This window comes from Chionomys nivalis, chromosome 8, assembly GCF_950005125.1.
Source record: "Chionomys nivalis chromosome 8, mChiNiv1.1, whole genome shotgun sequence".
In the NCBI taxonomy this organism is placed as follows: Eukaryota; Metazoa; Chordata; class Mammalia; order Rodentia; family Cricetidae; genus Chionomys; species Chionomys nivalis.
Genome location: NC_080093.1, coordinates 3,722,301 through 3,742,804, shown reverse-complemented (window position 1 = coordinate 3,742,804; position 20,504 = coordinate 3,722,301). Strand labels below are relative to the sequence as shown.

The 20,504-nt window shown below is 47.5% G+C and overlaps 1 protein-coding gene across 1 annotated transcript in view; it reads left to right on the top strand.

The window, feature by feature from the left end:
- The window catches only part of Trub1 (TruB pseudouridine synthase family member 1), a 52,397-nt gene that overhangs the window by 19,532 nt on the left and 12,361 nt on the right, over positions 1-20,504 (top strand). The window contains exons 4-5 of the mRNA XM_057777520.1: positions 3,273-3,328; positions 15,457-15,538. Coding sequence (XP_057633503.1) covers positions 3,273-3,328; positions 15,457-15,538 — 138 coding nt within the window. The remainder of the gene's footprint in view (positions 1-3,272; positions 3,329-15,456; positions 15,539-20,504) is intronic.

The window sequence follows — 20,504 nt, the reverse complement described above, 5'->3', positions numbered from 1 at the left end:
GTCTCCCTGATGGCCAGATCAGTCTTACTCAATTCTGCACATTTACGGTCAGTCCACAGTAGGATTTTGCATGATCTAATGTGAGTGCAGGCCTTGGGAGTGGGATGGGAGAGTCACCACCAAGTAAAACTGCAAAATGCATCCCTTGACTCTTCCTCCAGCCCTTCATGCAATGGAGCTGCTGTTCCACAGGGTCCCAGCTGCAGATACTCTTCCTAGATACTGGTGCTGGACCAGTTTCTCCCGATTCTGCTTCCACTAACCACCTCACTTTTCCACCTTGGTTCCTCTTGAGTATTAAACGAGAGGGTTAATCTGGGTGACTCTCAAGTATCTCCTTGAAATCTCCTCATCCCGGACCACCTAATTAGACTGGAAGCCGTCGTCACAGGGCAGGATGTAAGGCTGGTAAACCCCCGCCCCACTCTCGTGTCTGAATATTTGCACAGTCAGTTCTTTTCGAACATGCTTCGTCTTCTGCACATGTGTTCCCTGCCAGCTGATGGAAGCCTCCTCTGGCCTCGGCTTTCTGGGCGTTCTGTCCCTGTCCATGCTGAAACTCACACACTATGGCTCCTCATTTAGCGCTGCTCGCCCGTTAGCGGGGCAGCAGCTTTAAGCACTGTGATTGCCCCTTGACTGTATTTTGCTTCCCCTGAGAAGACAAGCTTCAAATCAAGAAATAGTTCTCTGGCTTCCTTCTTGTCCTCTCAGGACTGTGTACGTAGTAGTTGCTCAAAAACTATTGATCAGGGATTTATCTGCATGTGATCAAATGATATTGAGTCTTGGTTGCTATCGTACAATGATTTTGCCTCATCGGCAGCATTAGTAAGAGCTGCCATTTCAAGAATATTGAGCTCTCAGAGCTACTGAAGGCAGGCGGCTCTGATCTTTATTCTTGAACTATTATGACTCTACTTAGAGATGCAGGACCAATCCCAGGGGTGGTGTGGATGTTCAGTGTGGAGGCCCAAAATTGCGAGCCTGTTTCCATCCTGACAGAAGGTCCTGCTTTTGTAATTGGAAGTTACCTGCGGAAGGGCTGCCTTGGGATACTTGATCTAGGGTAGCTTTACTGCCTAAACAACAGAATGCCAATGACTTGATGTCTCAAAGTGTTGAAGCAATTAACTGTTCGGTTGTCCTTTATGTCATGTTAAAGATGTCTTTTGTTGCCTCCTTCTCCCTTCTGTATTGGGTATAAAAGTGTATGGAAAATTAAAAGTGAACGATTTCAATATTCACTGGAATGCCCTCCCGGTACTATTTTATAGTTTCTGTATTATTATTTTTTATGCATCTTCGTATTCTTTACTTATATTCCTAAATTCCCACGCCCCTACCCTGGCAAGAAGTGTTTTTGACAGGCAGGGGACCTGGGATAGACTTTAGGAGTGAGTTGAAACCTGAGCTTATTTTGCAGGTTGAGCTTTGAATACTAAGGAGCGGGGCCGCATGAAGGTTTATTGTCAGCTGTGTACAGTGAGGGTTTCAGAAATGCTTATGATCTGGTCTGGGTTGGAAAGGACGCCTGGGATGTGGATGAGCAGTGATTGGGCTGAGGGGTGGGGGTGGCAGGTTTGAGGAGGCAACACAGTTTGGTGTCACCTTCAACTCCCCTGTATTTCTTGAGCTGTGAGAAACTGGCCGGCATTCATGATCTCTACAGGCCTCAGTTTCTTCACTTTTTAATTTTTTTAAATTTTCATTTTTTTTTATTGTTTTTATTGTTTTCCAGTCCCCTTCCTCCCCTCTCCCCATGCTCCCAATTGACTCAGGAAATCTTGTCTTTTTCTACTTCCCATGTACATTAGGCGTCTCTTCACTTCTGAGGTAGAGATAATAACTTACAGGGACTAAACGAGGTGATGAATGGGAAGTGGGAGTGGAAATTAATGGCAAACTGCTGTAAATACTGAAGATGATCTTTTTCAGCTCACCAGCCATTTCTCCTGTTTCCTCTGAATTCTGAATTGTGCAATTACATTATATTCTTACAGTAAATACTTGGATCCTTACAAAATATTGCTTGCTTATATAAAAAGAAAGTATTAAATCCTCTCTAATATCCCTGGTGAGCTGTGGTGTGTAAGGATAAGTTATGGACTATTTGTTAAGCAGGCAATGATGTGTTACATTTCTTAATGCTGTGTTTATTAACTATGTAAAGATGTGTTTCATTTCTTTATGCTGTGTTTGTTTACTATGTAAAGATGTGTTGCATTTCTTTATGTTACGTTTGTTAACTATGTAAAGATGTGTTACATTTGCGTTAATTAAATAAAATTAACCTGGGCTCAGAAAGGTGGGGTTAGCAACTGATTGACAGGAAGAAGCAGGGAGGAGCTTAGTGTAGGATTTTTGTTGTTGTTTTTTAAATTTTTTTATTTTCTATTTAGTTGGGGCAGTGTAGAGAAAGTTAGCCAGTAGCTCTTCTAACTCTCTGAGCTCACAGGTTTTCTCCCTAACTTTGAATCTTGGCTTGTATTAGAACGATAGAGATTTAGTAGTTAGAGCTACCTTTAGTGGCAGCAGTGAGCCTTTGTCTGGGGAACAGAATACCTCTTAGTGGCCGGCTGCTGGCAGTTTAAAGCAAACCCACCGTAATGAAGGCCCAACAACAGCGAGTCAAGTTTGAGAGCAGAGGAGGACAGCCGCCGCGCTGGGCTGGCTGGGCTGGACGACAGCCGCCGCGCTGGGCTGGCTGGGCTGGACGACAGCTGCGGCGCTGAGCTGGGCTGGGCTGGCTGGACGACAGGAGTGGTTCTCGTGGCCCTCGTTCCAGCTGTGGCTTCTTTTCGTCTCTTTGGCTGCTTAGCTGTGTTTCTCTTTCTTGATTGTGTGCAGCCCACTACTAATCATCTTTAATGGTTCGTTAGCTACGATGATGGCTTTGGCTTTGTTTAGTAATGAATCCTGTCAGGATTTCATCAGCCCACTTGAACAAGGCTAATTGTACCCTGTCTCTTTTATGGTACCATATAAAATTCCAGCGCATCCTTTGGGACTGCTCTGGATCTCCGTCCTGTAGTTGGCCTGTTAGGCAGCTGCTGTGTTTAATGTTTGGGACTGGGAAGGTACTCTTTTCTCTCTTTCCCTAGTCAGAATTTCTTAGTTGCCCGACATCTTCTAGCTGGATTAGTAGGGAGCTCGAATTCTGTTAACTTTACAGCCTTGACCGCATGGGCAGCAAATATGAACGAGATGTGCAGGCATGTGACGAACTTTGCCCTCAGAAGAGATTGTCATACTGTTTCTTTCTTTCATAGTGGTTGGGATTGGAAGAGGAACAAAAATGTTGACCAGCCTGCTGTCGGGGTCCAAGGTGAGTCTGTCAGGATGTTTCTCTTCTCAGAGACTGTCTTCCTCCCTGCTGTGCGACAAACCGTCATGACCAAAGCAACTTATAAAAGAGGCCGATTGGACTTACAGTTCCGAAAGGTTAGCTTCCATGATGGATGATGCCGGAGTAAAACATGGCCACAGGCAGTTGGAGCAGCAGCCCAGAGCTCCAGTCTCAAACCGCTCACACTGGGAATGGCAGGAGTCTTTGGAAACCTCAAAGCCCACCCCCAGTGACTCACCTTCTCCAACAAGACCACCCCTCTGACCTCCTATTTTCCTGTTCCACCAAGGGAGGAGCAAGGACTCAGATGGGGCCATTGTCACTCAAACCACCACAGTGACCTGCGTGCTGAATTTCATTAATAAAAACAAACAAACAAAAAACCCAGAGAACTGAGAGGTGGTTCAGAGGTTTCAAGTATTTGTTGCTTTATAGAGAACCTAGGTTCCAATCCCAGTGCCCATATGATGGTCACAACCAGCCATGACTCTAGTTCCTGGGGATCTGACACCCTCTTTTAAGTTTTGAGGGCAACAGGTACTCATACATACATGCAGATGAACCATTCATATACATTTAAAAAAAAATCTAAAGTCCCTCAACCTTAGTAAAAAAACAATTGCAAGACATAGGATTGTAATTCCAGGACTTGGGATGCTGACATAGGAATATTGTCAGAAGTTCAGAGCCAGTCTGGGCTACATAGAGAGCCCTGGATGCTCACCTTAATAGACCTGGATGGAGGTGGGTGGTCCTTGGACCTCCCACAGGGCAGAGAAACCTGCTTGCTCTTTGGGCTGAGGAGGAAGGAAGACTTGATTGGGGGAGGGGGAGGGAATGGGAGGTGGTGGCGGGGAAGAGGCAGAAATCTTTAATAATTAAATAAATTAATTTAATAAAAAAAAATCAAAAAAAAAGAAAAAAAAGAAATAAACATTAAAATAAAGAAAGAAAAATAGAGTAGAATTTGCACGGACAAGTGTCAATGCTTATAAACACAAGGCTATGACTTGAACAATTAGACTAAAAATTTTTAATTATTCTATATTTGGATTTCTTAATGATGAAAGGAATTTATAGATTATAAATCCCACTAGAAGATTTTGTGTTTGTGTTTGTGTGTATACACACACTCATGCTGGTGCTCCTGTGCCTGGCTCTTTGTGGGTTTGGGGGATTTGAACATTGTGTTTGCACAGTGAGGGCTTTACCCGCTGAGCTGCCATCTCCGGGCCTGGTTATTTGTTTGTTTGTCTTGTTTTGTTGTTTGTTTTGGGTTTTTTTTTTTAGCCTTGGTATTTTTAGAACAACAGAACCATTTTGTTAACTGTGTACTTTTTAATGAAAATATGCTTTATTCGGTGGTTGTGAAAGGAAGACACTGAGGGTCGCTCAGAGAGCGGCTCAGTGGTGCTTACTGTGCAAGTGTGGAAACCTGATTCAGATCTTCAGCTCCCAACGCAAGATGCCGGCCTGGTGGCACGTGCCTGTAACCCTGTTGTTGGACAAGGGGATCCAGGAGCTTGCTCTTTACCCAGTGTAAGCAGGGCAGTAAGTTCCAGGTTCAGGGAGAGACCCTGCTAAAGAAGATAGGGTGGAAAGACACTTAGGGACGATATTCCAGAGTCAGTCTCTGCCTCCACACACACGCACCCTGCACACACCTACACACACACACACACACACACACACACACACGTGCACGCTCCCACAGAGACACAAAGCAGAAGAAGACAGCAGTATCCGTTGCAGATGATTTAAAGATATTTGTCTGTGGGAGTGGCCTTGACTAAATCCAAGTGTACTTCTGTGGGCACTTGGAAGAAGAAAGAGGAGACTGAAAACCCGTGAAGCCACTTGGGGCGTTCCGCATGGTAGAAGAACACTGAAGAGAAAGTTAGGGTGACAGTGTTGTCAGCCTACAGGCTAACACGCCCCACACAGGTACATACAACCCACACATCTGTAGAGTGTGGTCCGTGTAAGCCATTGCTCACCAGTGGACTCACACATTGCTCCTGAGCCCCGTCACGCCGTTCACAATCTGTTTCAGACACAAGTTTTTGCCAGTTGCTTTGTTGTTTTTTAAAAAAATGATGCAGTCTTTATTTCATATTTTTATTAAAAAATTTACTTTTCATTTTACATACCAACCCCAGATCCCCCTCTCCTTCTCTCATCCGCACTACCCCTCTTCCTATCCCCCATTCACTCCTCAGGGTGGGTAAGACCTTCCTTGGGGAGCCCATTCCCTATGGAGGGATACCTTGCTCAGCTTTGATCTCAGGGTGTGTGTGTGGGGGGGGTGGGCTTGGTCCAGCCTCATGTTGGAGTGCCTTAGCTGTGTCTAAACTACAAACTGTAAACAATGGCTGTTTAGAAGGGGGATAAGGATTATATTTATTTTTTGTACTATTTGATATTCTTTAAAAGTTTTACAATAAAAAAAATCACTTTCCTGTGAGTAGCATAAAGGCTACTTACATTAGTAATTGCTGAGGCTCCCCCCAGGCTAGTGGCTGAGGTCACCGCCCATTTGCTGCTCAGCTCCACAGAGTCTCCAGCAGTGAGGCGCTCTGTGTCGCTGGAAGAGCTCATTTGTAAACTCCGGCCTATTTTCCGGGAAATGAGGACTGGGGGTGCAAATACATCCGGTTCAGGTTTTATTGGGTAGAAACGGTTTTTGGTGTTCAGCTAGAAACGCCAAATGTCACGGAGAGGAACCAGGGATCCTCAGATGACTGTAGAAACGGAAATAGAACACCAGGTGCATCTCGTCACAGAAACCTAATTTTGGGCTTCACAGAATTTTGGATCAGGCATTGATGTTCGCTTCTCTCCCACTTTTGATTTCGTGTTATTTGTTAAAAAGATTAAGTCATCTTATTTTGACTCGCGTGTTGAAGATTGCGTTTTTTGTCAGAGATAGTAACTATTAATAGATGTTGTTCCAGTGGACTGTGTTCCTTACTCTGTATGCTGCTGTGAGAAAATACACAGCAAAAGCAACCAGGGTTTCTTAGGGCTCACGGCTCCTGGCTTCAGTGCGGTAGTCGGAGCGGTGGCTCCTGCCACAGAGAGTGGAATTCTGGTGCTCAGCTGGTCTCCCTCTTTTACTCGGGCTAGGACCTCAGCGGTGGGAAGATACAGCTGCATTTGACTACACCTAATCTACACAGTTCTTTCCTGACAGGTCCAGACATCGTGCTTCTAATTCCCATCAAGTTGGCAGTAGAGATTAGCTATCATATAGACCACAGTAAATTTACTTTATTGTGAGCCTGTATTCAAACATTTCCATTAAATAACGCCAGTCCTCTGTATGATGGGCCTTTGTTTGAAACGTGTACACGTCTGGCCCCATGTGGCCAGGACTGACTGGCCTTGAGCTCCCGGTCCCCCACCAGTCCCCCTGAAGTGCTGGGATTCGGTGTTGCACCACCATGTGACCGCTGCACTCCCCAGTTCCTGGGGTACTAAAAGATGTGAGCACAGCCTCCGCTCGGCCCGGACCTACGGACCTAACTAATGTTCTCTGCTCATCCGCTTCCTAAATGGGCAGGTAATTGTCACTTGTATCACACACTGCTTGAGACATTACACTTGTGTGTAAGGTGGACGTGCTTCATTTCATCCTAGGGTGGTGGGTGCTGTGAACCTTCACACGCTGGGCTTAACCGGAGGCCTTGCTCTTCTGACATGGCTGACCATCTTCCTGCAGTCAAGAACCATCATGAGAAGTCGTTTCTTCTCGGTACTTTCACCACATAGTCACTCCCGATTAACAGGCAGAGTGCTGGATTTTGTTTTTTATTTTATTGTTTTGTTTGCTGGAGGGAGAGTCTCACTATGTAGCCTGGCTGTCCTGGAACTCACTGTACAGACCAGGCTGTCCTGGACTCACTATACAGACCAGGCTGTCCTGGAACTCACTATATAGACCAGGCTGTCCTGGAACTCACTATACAGACCAGGCTGGCCTGGAACTCACTGTACAGACCAGGCTGTCCTGGACTCACTGTACAGACCAGGCTGGCCTGGAACTCACTGTATAGACCAGGCTGGCCTGGAACTCACTGTACAGACCAGGCTGGCCTGGAACTCATTGTACAGACCAGGCTGGCCTGGAACTCACTGTACAGACCAGGCTGGCCTGGAACTCACTGTACAGACCAGGCTGTCCTGGAACTCACTGTACAGACCAGGCTGGCCTGGAACTCACTATATAGAGTAGGCTGGCCTGGAACTCACTGTTCAGACCAGGCTGGCCTGGAACTCACTGTACAGACCAGGCTGGCCTGGAACTCACTATATAGAGTAGATTGGCCTGGAACTCACTGTTCAGACCAGGCTGGCCTGGAACTCACTATATAGAGTAGGCTGGCCTGGAACTCACTATATAGAGTAGACTGGCCTGGAACTCACTGTACAGACCAGGCTGTTCTGGAACTCACTGTTCAGACCAGGCTGGCCTGGAACTCACTATATAGAGTAGACTGGCCTGGAACTCACTGTACAGACCAGGCTGGCCTGGAACTCACTGTACAGACCAGGCTGGCCTGGAACTCACTGTACAGACCAGGCTGGCCTGGAACTCACTATATAGAGTAGGCTGGCCTGGAACTCACTATATAGAGTAGGCTGGCCTGGAACTCACTGTATAGACCAGGCTGGCCTGGAACTCACCGCGTTCTGAGTGCTGAGATTAAAGGTTTTTTAATCCCACACTTGGGCTTCTAAATAAAATCTTCAGGCCAGCCGGGCGGTGGTGGCGCACGCACTCGGGAGGCAGAGACAGGCGGATCTCTGTGAGTTCGAGGCCAGCCTGGTCTACAAGAGCTAGTTCCAGGACAGGAACCAAAAAGCTACGGAGAAACCCTGTCTCAGAAAAAAAAAAATCTTCAGGCCATCTACTGTTACTAATGTCTGTGAAGAGGGAGGCTATTTGGACATCCAGATCTTTTCCTGCAGTTTCTTATTCAGGTCAGGGTGTTAGAGCCGGGCGTAGCTCGGGTCCTTACTGTGAGCTGCTCTTGGGTCTTGTGTTTGTGTTTGTTTTGTTTTTTTCCCACTGTTCTTTTGAGGCTATGTGTGTGATGTGTGTGAGAAGCATCTGGTCTTCCTGACAGTTGGTCAGCACACAGAGAGCCCCGTGAGTAGTGTTCTTACGTTCCCAGGAGCTTCATGTATCATCAAGTCCTTTCGCTCGGAATTGCAAGCCTGCTAGATTGCTCTAACTTCTGGTTCCATATACACCTGAAGTCAATTTTATCCAAACAACTTCTTTACTACAGTTACTTTTTTCTTTTTAAAATCCCTGTAATTTCTCAAACTATAGAAAAAACACCACTCATCAGAAAGAAAAAGCTATTTTTTTTTTTTTTAAAAAAAGAAGAGGCCAATTTCTCCAGACAGAAATTTCAGACATTAAAGGATTTGGGGTGTAGACAGATGTGGTTCTCAATATAGTTTACATGCCAGGCATGGTGGCATACACCTAGTTCCAGTATTCACTTTAGGAGGCAGAAACACTGGATATCAAGGCCAGCCTGGCCTACATAGAAAGTACCAGGCCAGTCAGAGCTACACAGGGACCCTGACTCAGTTAGAAAAAAAAATGGGTTTTCATAAATATAATTTAGACAAAATTCTGGGAGGCTGGACTAATGTCAGGTGTATAAAGGAAGGCAATACCTCCCCCCCTCCCCAAATTAACTGCTTGAACAGTTAACTCGGCAAATGCAGGGGAGCCCATGCCCTCTGAAGTCCCAGGCTTTGATGCCTTCCTCAGGTCCCTGTTGCTGAGTACAGTCTGCTACTGTAAAATGCCGCAGAGGCCGGAGCACTGAAAGAGCCGACTATTATGGAAACTTGGATCTAATTAGCACTGTACAGACAGGAGGCCCCCCACGTCTGCACAGAGGCCAACCACACTGGTGTCGGTGGAGCTGGCAAGCTCAGAGCAGAGCGAGGGCCCTTGGCGCCAGGGCTTCCCACCCTGGATGTGCTGGGGGCAGACGTTTCTCTAAGAAACCCCAGCGTCTTAGGTTCGCCAGCCACAACACACCTGTGAGATTCAGCCAGTTCTTTAGAATAGACGGTATTCTATCCGTCATGGGATATTTGTAGACGGTGCAAAGATGTATTGGGGGGATTGGGGTAATAGAGAGCTAGACAGGAAGAGGTTAGGCATGACTTCCGGAGACAGAGAGGACTCTGGGAAGAAGGTCAGAGATGCCAGGAGACTGGGAGAGGAAACGGTGCAAGATGAAGGGGTAAAAGCCACGTGGTAGAATGTAGGTTAATAAAAATATGGGTTAAGAACTAGTGGGGCAAGCCTAAGCTAAGGCCAAACTTCCATAATTAATAAGTTTCCGTGTCATTTGGGAGCTGGCTGGCGGGACAGAGAAAGACTCATTACAGCCAATTTTCTTCACAGGCAGTTCAATTTGTTCCTTTTCTGTATCTGAATTTTCAAATGTTTCATAAGAACTTTATTGAAAATTGAAGGCTGACACTTAGGAGCTGGGAAGAGCTGTTCCTTTAGTAACGAAGGTTTCAAAGCCACGTGGTTTGGGTTTCCAAGTTTTAATAAAACATTCTTCATCCTTAATAACACGTCCCCTGTTTTTTGTGCAAGCTTGAATTGTGAGCTTTCAGATCAAGCTGCTGATGAGTGGAGGGGAGTTGTTTGAGCTGGAAACCACAAGCCCCGAAGAGCAGAAAGTGCGATGGGATTTTCTACAAGGTTTCTGCATGTTTGTTGTATAAAATTATACTGTAATAAATTCACCAGTCTAACAGAGTTCACAACTGCCAGGAATCCATCCTGGAGAAGGAATAACCCGAAACAGAACAAGTGAGAAGGCTTGCCTTAGACTCTACAGGAGGACGAGCTCAGTTCTCAGTTGCTGTTTTAGCTTCAGCACAAGGGCTGCTCCTTACCCTGCTGATGTTTCAGCCAGCAACTGCAGTTCTCTGTCACTGCTGCTAAAGGTACTTTAAGTCTCTGTCGTTCTATTTATAAATAAGACTCAAGATTCAAAGGCTAGGGTAAAAACCTAGCTCAGGGAGGCTGGATCATATTAGATAACCTTCCCTTCTTGCCAGCGTCTCCAAAAGACCTGGGCTTCCCTTTCACCAAACCAGAAAAGGCTACACCACTCAAAATCCTCCCTGCTACTTCCTGTGCCTCTGAGTACTTCCTCCCTGCTACTTCCTATGTCTCTGTGTCTCCTGGATACCCTCTGATACTCTTTGATTACTTTCTATCAACTAACGCAGCCTCCTGACCTAAGGTCAATTTTATTTAATTAACACCGATGCAGACTTGGGGTTCACAGTGTGATCAAATGTCTCCCAATACTGTACTCTGTCTTGCTTTTTCCCCGTATCTTTTGGTGGTGAGCTGGAGGTCAGGTTTGCCTGGATGGACTTTTCCGAGTGGCTTGTAGAAGACTCACTAGAACAGCAGGTTAATTCTCATGAGATGCCAATTGAAGGTACAGTGAGAACAGCCGCGGTTGGGATAATCGGTTTTCAGTGTGTGGCCAAGAGACTCCTGAGACTTTCCCGTGGCTCTGTTGAAATCACAACCATGTTAAGAATTTTGCCTTTTTTCACTTTGCAGCCTCAAAACAAACAAACAAGAAACAAACAACAACAACAATAAAACCCAGAATTTCTACTGGCTGTGCAGTGTGATGGCTGTGCGGGTGTGTTCACTGTAGATTTCTGATACAGGAAATATTGAAAGATGTACAATGTAGTTTTGAAATCTTGCCAACAGGACTGGTAAATGGCTCAGTGGTTAAGAACACTTATTCCTTCTGTAGAGGACTCAGGTTCAGTTCCAAGCACCCACGCAGTGGCTCACAGCCATCTGTAACTCCAGCGCTAGGGACCCAGCATCCCCCTCTGACTCCGGCCAGCATCAGGCACTCAAGTAGTGCACATACGCATGTCCGTGTAAAACACATGCACATAAAATGAAAACAAATCTTAATTGTTTAAAAATGATGCCCAGGCATTTCAGCAAGTCTTAAGTACTATGTCAGGATTCTTAAATCAGTAAGTTTGAGAACCGTCGGTGTAGATATCATATCCTCTAAAAAGAACTGAGCATGGTGCTGGACACAAGGGAGACCCAGGAGTGCTTTGAGAGTTGCCAACCGGAGCCCAAATGTCTAATGTGACGGAAATGTGAAACTCCTTGAGCCTGCGTGTCAGTCTGTCTGCCAACTTTGCATGAGACCAGTATCATGTCCGTCTGTAGGGAAACAGAACAGCGGTGCAGAGTCCCCGTGGCCATTTCTGATGTGGGAAAGTGTAGATCAGTTTGTGAGACACGAGAAGCAGATGTGTGCTGGCGATCACATGACCAGAAGACATGGTGGGAGCCCAGGGAGATGAGCCGCTGAGTGGCCTTTGTCAGGCCCCTTTCCCTCAGCACGGTCACAGTAACATCCTGGAGGGTGGTGTCACTGTGACATGTTGGTGTCTGGGAATTTTCACACGTGGTGAGGATAAGGTCTGTCCTCTCGCATCTCTTAGGAAGTATGGTGGGGTCTGGATCTGAGCCAACCTTCTGTTCTTGCTGCGTACACAGTTTTATGGATTACCTGCTGTTATCCCGCTCGTGAAGGTTTGGAAGCTCCGGGGCAGGGGGCATTAACAGGGTGGCTTTAAAAATGAAAGGATTTGCTGGGTGCACGCAAATCCCAGCACTCTGGAGGCAGAGGCAGGAGGATTCTGTGAGTTCAAGGCCAGCCTGGTCTACAGAGCAAGTTCCAGGACAGCCAGGGCTACACAGGGAAACCCTGTCTCGAAAAACCAAAAGAAGAAGAAAAAACGAAAGGGTTTGATACTTAGTAAAGGAGGAAAATCCAGGCTGGGGACTCGGCTCGTTCGAAGGGGAAGGACATCTAGAGTTCAGAAACCAAAATGCGAGCACAAGGCACCCAGTTCAGACACGTTACATAACAGACCACTGCAGATGCATTCAAAGCACAGAATATAACATCATATGTAACAGTTTCTGTAAGTGTAGACAGTTGTGTTATTCCCGCACGCCACCCCGTGTGCATGCTGCTCTGTGTGCATGTGGAAGCCAGCGGTCAGCCTTGGGTGCCTTTTCTCAGGAGCCATCCGCCTGGTGTTTGAGACAAGATCTCTCATCAGGGCCCAGCGCTCACTGACTAGGTTAGCCTGGCTGCCAACGAGCCCTAGGGGTCCACTTCTCTCTGCCTTCCAAGCACTGGTCTTCTACACACACGCCACTGTGCCTGGCTTTTTATGTGTGTTCAGATCCTCCCGGTGTAGCCAGCGCAGAGCCGTCTCCCTAGCCAGCGTTCATGCTACCTGTGAGAACACAGTGTAACTGCGTGAATCACTGACCATTGCAGACACTGAGTCATTCCGTGTTTTCATGGGATGGTGATTGTTCTCCATTGCTTACCGGGGACAGAAACTGTTGTTTTAAATTCTTTGCCCCTTCTCACAAGGCACTTATTACTTTCCCCTACTTTAAGATGAACTGATTCAGAAGCAATTAAGATGTATTTAAGCACTTTACCATCTGTGATGGAGCTGTAATCGCCACCCTGCCAGTTCGTGTTTGAGCTTCTGCTCTTGCCACTTATCCTTCTGTGCCCTCCCTGTGGGACACTGACTCAGGGCTGACTGCTGCGAGCTGGGGAGAGAAGCTGTGTCTCAGGGGATGGGGCTGGAGAGAAGCTGTGTCTCGGGATGGGGCTGGAGAGAAGCTGTGTCTCAGGGGATGGGGCTGGAGAGAAGCTGTGTTTCAGGGGATGGGGCTGGAGAGAAGCTGTGTTTCAGGGGATGGGGCTGGAGAGAAGCTGTGTTTCAGGGGATGGGGCTGGAGAGAAGCTGTGTCTCGGGATGGGGCTGGAGAGAAGCTGTGTCTCAGGGGATGGGGCTGGAAAGAAGCTGTGTCTCGGGATGGGGCTGGAGAGAAGCTGTGTCTGCCTCAGGGGATGGGGCTGGAGAGAAACTGTGTCTGTCTCGGGATGGGGCTGGAGAGAAGCTGTGTCTCGGGATGAGACCGAGTGTAGGATTCAAAGGAACTAATTTTTGCCAGTTCTGATGAAACTTTTAAGATTCAACTGCGTTGAAGCATTCCCTCCTGCACTGCACTTGTGCTGGAAAGATGAGCCATGCGATGACAGTGACTTCATCAAAGGCCGTTTGCCGTCATGTCTGCATATTTGTGGAAGTTACAATTTTTAATATTCTTTTCATTTTTTAGTCCTTTTTACTAGCACAAGCTTATCATTAATAAATTTGCTTTTCTACAAAATTCTTTGAGGTTCTGTCCCAGACAGAGTCTCACTAATGTAGCCCTGGCTGGCCTCAAACTCACAGACATCTGACTGCCACTGCCTCCCAGGCGCTGAGATTAAAGGGTACAGCACCACAGCTGGCCTGAGTGTCTCTGTAAAAGTCACAGGTGCAGATTATTTTCTCCAGGAGATTCTAGTTCTTTCCTCTTTCTCACTACTCCACGTGAAACACCCAACAAAAGCAGCATTTATCCCAAAGAGTGGCAGATAGACTGCACTGCGCGGGTGTGCGTCAGCTGGTGGATAGAATGCATGGTGCAGGTGTGCGTCAGCTGGTGGATAGAATGCACGGTGCAGGTATGCATCAGCTGGTGGATACACTGCACGGTGCAGGTGTGCGTCAGCTGGTGGATAGACTGCACGGTGCAGGTGTGCATCAGCTGGTGGATAGACTGCATGGTGCAGGTGTGTGTCAGTTGGAGGATAGACTGCACGGTGCAGGTAAACTGCACGGTGCAGACTGCACGGTGCAGGTGTGCATCAGTTGGCGGATAGACTGCACGGTGCAGGTATACGTAAGCTGGTGGATAGACTGCACGGTGCAGGTGTGTGTCAGCTGGTGGATAGAATGCACGGTGCAGGTGTGCGTCAGCTGGTGGGTAGACTGCACGGTGCAGGTGTGCATCAGCTGGCTTATAGACTGCACTGTGCAGGTGTGCATCAGCTGGTGGGTAGACTGCACGGTGCAGGTGTGCATCAGCTGGTGGATAGACTGCACGGCGCAGGTGTGCATCAGCTGGTGGGTAGACTGCACGGTGCAGGTGTGCAGAGAGACGTGGCACAGGCCCGAGAACTAATGTCCTTTATGGATAGTGGTCAATTCTAAAACCATTTTCCTTTCAGACAGCTTTGGTGTCAGCGTCTTTTTTTTTGAGAAAGCGCGCTGCTGGCCAAGAGTGCCCCTGTGGTACTTGGTGTTCTAACCTCGTGTGACCTAAAGGTTTCCAATATCTAGCTTTGATTTAAATGTGTGGTATATTTACTAAGATGGGTGTTAGTATTTCATGGAATAGTACCAGATCATTTGAGTTGAAATCATTTTAATTGTGTGTCTGGTACAATTATTGATTCTTGTGAGCCACGCTATGGTTTATTGTACCGTTCTTTCCACTTGCGGGCATGTAATGTCCCCACTGTCTGGAGAGTATTGGTTCCAGGACCTCTGTGGCGACCCAAGTCCATGGGTCCTTGGCTCCTGCTAAAACATGGTGTGATGTACGCGGGCACCTTAGTCCTGCTCAGACTTCTGAGTGTCTCTAGGCCGTCCCTGCTACAGAAGAAACGCTATGTAAGCAGGTGTCATCCTGGGTTACTTAGGGAATAGCCAGAAGTCTGCACATAATCATACAGATCTTCTTATTTTTAGAATATTTTTTATCTATGGTTGATTGACTGTGTGAATGTGGAACTCACAATGCAGAGAACCGGCTGTGCCTGCAATTTTCTTTAGAAGCCAGTATGCCCAGTATAAAAATAGTTTTGGAAATTTGTGATAACAGTATGCACATGTAAGCCATGTAGCCATTTTGGTGGGTTTTTTTCTTTGTTGGATGGTGTGGGGAGTTTGAATGTTTCTGGGCTTGCAAATGCTTCCCACACAACAGAAGCAAACAACAAGGCAATTCCAGTGTGTTGTTTTTACCTTTACTTTGTTTTAGGTTGGTAGTATTAATAAAGTTCTCTGTTAGGAGGCATGCCTGACCGTCCTGAGTTACTCATGGCTGCCCTTCTCATTTCCTTTCCTAGAGGTATATTGCCACTGGAGAACTGGGGAAAGCTACCGACACGCTGGATTCTACTGGGAAGGTAACGGACGAGAAGCCATATGGTACGGAATCTCTAATGCCATTTTCCTTAACAAATAATGAAAGTTTGTGTGATTGCAAAATGCAGAACTTAAGTAGCATGTGGTAGCGTCTGTTGGTAATCCCAGCCCTGGGAGGCTGAGGCAGGAGGATTGCAGTTCCAGACCAGCCTGGCTACACAGTGAGACCCTGTCCCTAAGAGAAACGTCACAGCAGAGTTACAAACAGCTATGGTGTGTGATGTTTCCAGCCCTCAGGGTGATCTCTCTAGCTGAGCTCAACACATCAGACTGTGCTCTGAGTTCCACTGAGTTTCTAAGTGATTTCCTCGAGTTTTTGTAATGTTCAGAATTATTGTATTTGTAGCTAGGATTTAGGATGTTTTTCCTCATGAATGAGTTATTATCCTGTTGAGTTTGACCTGTGTCATGCCTCTTCTGGTTTTTTAAACCGACTTCCCGGCTGTTGAAATACATGTGCCTGAGTTAGTCCTGCAGAAGTCAGCGTGTGCAAAGATCCAGCAGGGAGAGCTAATTCTCTGAAGGAGAAGGCAACTCCCCAGGGCCCACCTTAATTTGTCTGCTATTCTTTCACTACTTCAGAAAGAGAAGATAAATGAACTGGTCTCCTAGCAACTCCCACAGCGCAGGAGCTGTTTCTAGTGCAGCACTCGGCGCTGTCAGGGAGTTCACCTGCACTGTGGTGTCAGCGACTCTGAGTTATTTGTAGGCATTCTGGTTTTTCCCCGTGTTTGACATTAACTCTTGTTGATTTGACTGCAGACAGTGTAATGTCTGCTTCCCTGTGCTTTTGTGTTGATTGCCCTTACTACGTATTCCGTATTACGCCAGTAGCAAGGACGACCTTCTCTTGTTCATAATGGCTTCACTTGCCCTGCCAATATCTCTGTGCCAGGTAGTAGCTCACTCAGTTAATCAAGCAATATAATGAAAATTAAAACCACTGATTGATTTCCACATCCTAGATGTTGAAGTAGCTGTGAAATTATTGTTGGAATTGGTGAATGCCGGCATTCCACTAAATCCCCTCATTAGGTGAAGCCCAGCTATGACTTTCAGTTAGTGGAGCTTTTAAGGCGTAAGAGGTGTAGGACAAGAAGCAGGGCGGACTTTCAGAGTACACAGGGATGCTGGTGGTAGTGACACCCAGATGAGTAAACCTCCTGTGTCCTCATCCCCATTGGCCAAGCATAAACCGGGAAAGGAAGCTTCAGGACTGTGGTGGAGGAGGGCCATGTGAAGGGAGCACCGTGATGGAGGAAGGCCGTGTGAAGGGAGCACCGTGGTGGAGGAGGGCCGTGTGAAAGGAGCACCGTGGTGGAGGAGGGCCGTGTGAAGGGAGCGCGGCTGGAGGAGGAAGGCCGTGTGAAGGGAGCACCGTGGTGGAGGAGGGCCGTGTGAAGGGAGCACCGTGGTGGAGGAAGGCCGTGTGAAGGGAGCACTGTGGTGGAGGAGGGCCGTGTGAAGGGAGCACCGTGGTGGAGGAGGGCCGTGTGAAGGGAGCACCGTGGTGGAGGAGGGCCGTGTGAAGGGAGCACGGCTGGAGGAGGATTTAATTCTGTCTGTCCTTCCTAACCTGTGCTCAGAGCGTGTCTTACATCTTTATTTGTCATCCCCCAATTAATAATGATTCAGCTTCCTATCGTGGCTGAAGGATGATGGATGGTACACAGACACGCCACGATCACAGGCTCTGGTAGTAGCTGAGGCAGAGCGGATGGTCGCGTGGACCAGGGAACTAGTGGCAGAGCTGGGGCAGTTTTGGCTGGAGAGAGAGGTCAGTTAAAGTGGTGCAGCCTGACTACTGATGCACTGGATAGGGGTGGGAAGGAGGCGTCAGTTGTGACCTAGGGTTCGCGGTTACAAACCTGGTTGGAGAATGCCGCCATTCGTTGAGTGGGGATAACTGGCGGGCAGCTGAGAGGATGCTTTCTTCCTAGCCTTAAGCATTTTGGAATCTTAAAAATGTCTGCATTGTGTTTGTTAATCTGTAACTTCGTGTTAAAGAAAGATCAAGGTTAGAGAGATGACCCCCTGGTCAACTGTGAGCACTTGAGTTCCCATCCCCAGGAGCTCCCTAAACTTAGAACTTCTAAGAGAGCTGGAGGGAGAGACAGGAGACTCCAGATGTCACGGGCCAGCTACTTTGGCATATGCAGCAGCAAGCATGGTGGCAGGCGTGGTGAATGAAGTTGTCTTCTGACCTCCACATGTGTGCCCCCATCTCATGTGCATGGGATGGGCACACACAGGCGCATGCACACATTGGCACATGCATGCACACACACACTGTCACAAATTTTTAAAAAGTGAAAGAAAGCACAGTGTGTCGATGTGCTGACTCCTGAAGACCATGAGGAGGGGCTTCCCTCCAGCCCCAGACAGAAGCATCCACCACACAGTGCAGTGAGCAGTGCTCGAGACCCTGGAGGATGATGGTTCTAGACACTGTTTGTGGATTGGCAGGATTTTTCCATTTCCTTTAGTAAATCATGAAGTATTTGCTATCTGAAGCCACAGTTGGCATCAAGGACAAGAAGAAGGGGTTTAAACTCTAGCTTCTGCCCTGAGGAACTGACTACCTGGTGGGGAATTCTGTTTTCAGCCATTCAAGGCCAGGATTCTATTTCCCTTAGGATTATCCTGAAATAAAATCCGTGGACAATGGAACTTTCTATAAAGTTGATTGCCTCAGCCCGGGAGAAAAAAAAAATCCGAAACACAGTGACCTGTCCGCATAAAAATATATTTAAAGTCAACATAATGCAGCACACAGACTATAAAGACGAAGTCAAAGTAATTTACAGTAAGCGCACCAATATACAAACGCAAACTCTAGGACACCGAGGGCTCCAGGAAGTAGCAGACATGAACCACTGACCGCACAGGCACAAATCTAAAGTGAGCTCAGGTGTTGTGCCAGTAATCAGTACGTATAAAACTGGAGAAAAATGATTTGTATTGAAACATAAGGTGGAGTGAGTTCTAGCTGTCTCCTTATATTGATATTTATTTGTATTTAAGCTTTGTTATGAAGTTTTATACAGCGAACAATAGATAAATCCACAGCTCAGTTCATTATCACAAAGCAAACACCAGGTAGCTATTGCCCTAGTGAAGAAGTGGATTTCTTAAACCTCTCCCTCCCTGCCCATGGGAGCAGGCTCCTCTTCCTTCTTTTCTCAAGGTAGACACTAACTTCCCCATTATGGTGATAGCCCATACACAGTATGTATCCTTCTGTGCTGGGATTCTCCCGTGTGTGTATGTGAGATTTACCCCTGTGCGTGCGCACGCGTGTGTGTGCGTGCGTATGCGTGCATGCGTGTGTGTGTGTGTGTGTGTGCGCGTGTGCGTGTGTGTGTATGCACTCTGCTACCCATGAAGTCCAGAAGAGGGCATTGGATCCCCTAAGACTGAAGTTACAGGCAGCTGTGAGCTACTGTGTGGGTGCTGGGAACCAAACCTGAGTCTGCAACAACAGCAAGTGCTCCTCACTGCTGAGCCCTCTCTCCTGCCTGCACTCGTGTGTCCATTTCTGCTGGGTTTGGGGTCCAGGACTCCATGCTTGGGGACAGCACTGTTTATCACAGCATTGTGCCTAGGCCTCTTCTGTTAACAGATGTGTGGGCTGTTCCCAGTTTGGAACTTCACAAAGTAAAGCTGTATTTTGTGTTCACTTCTCTGATGTTTAGACTTAGGATTGTAAGTCACAGGGTGGTCATGTGTTTCACTGCCCTGGAAATGGTAAAATGGTTTTCCAAAGTTGCTGTGTTTCCTCCACAGTGTGTAAGTTCCGCATGGTGCATATCCTCAGCAGCATGTCAAGTCACGTCACGTCATGTCAGCGTGCATTCCTGTGAGCGGGCCACGGTCCTCTGACACTGCTGTGGTTTCTGACAGGAGTGGTGTGGGACAGTGCCTTGGCCGTCTTCCTCTGTGCACCTTCTGCTTGGGTGTCTCGCCTTCTTCTTTCTCTAGTGAGATACCTCTGTCGTGCTGATTTGTTTGAGTGAAGAACTCACCTCCACCTGTATGTACCCACACATTTTATGATTCAGCTATTTATTTTACACCACAGCCTCCCCTTCCCATCCTCCCCTCCCAGTCCCTCTCCCCAATTCCTCCCTTCCATCCCCCCAATCCCTTACTCTCCTGTCTCCATCCAGGAAAGAGCAGGTCTCCCATGAGTATCAGTAAAATGCAGCATACATATCAAGTTGCAGTAGACTGAGCACGTGCCATGTTTTAAGGCTGGGAAAATTGACCCAGTGTGAGGAGTAGGGTCCTGAAACCAGGAGACAGCTCCTGTTCATGCTGTTAGGGGAGCTGACAGCTGTCACATGTATGCAGAGTGCCTAGGTCAGTACCATGCAGGCTCCCTGGTGTCCATCCCACCCTGCGAACTCCTGTGAGCCCAGCTTAGCTGATTGTGTGAGCCTTACCATGGTGGCCTCGACCCCTCTGGTTTCTACACTCCTTCCTCCTCCCTCCCTTCTCCTGTAGGATTTCCGAGCGCCACCTCACGTTTGCCTGTGGGTCTCTGCATCTGCCTCCATCAGTTGCTGAATGACACCTCTCTATTGACATCTGGGCTAGGCACCAGTCTGGTCACGGGAGATGGCCACTTCAGGCCTGTTACCCACTATTGCTAGGAATCCAAGCTGGGGTGCTCTCCGTGGGCTTCTGGGAGATTCCCCTGAACCAGGCTTGCACCCGACCCCAAAATGTCCCCCAGCAGTCTCCCTCAGCATTGTCCCTACACACACCCCCACCTGATGCTCATGTTCCCCACACCTGCTCTCTTCTATTTCCCCTTCCCAGGGAGATGGGGCGTCCCCCATGAACTCTCCTTACCTAGGCTCTCTGGGTCGGATTGTAGCATAGTTACCCTTTCTTAACAGCTAATGTCCACTTGAGTGAGTACATCTCATATTTGTCTTTCTGGTTTATCTCACTCAGAATGATT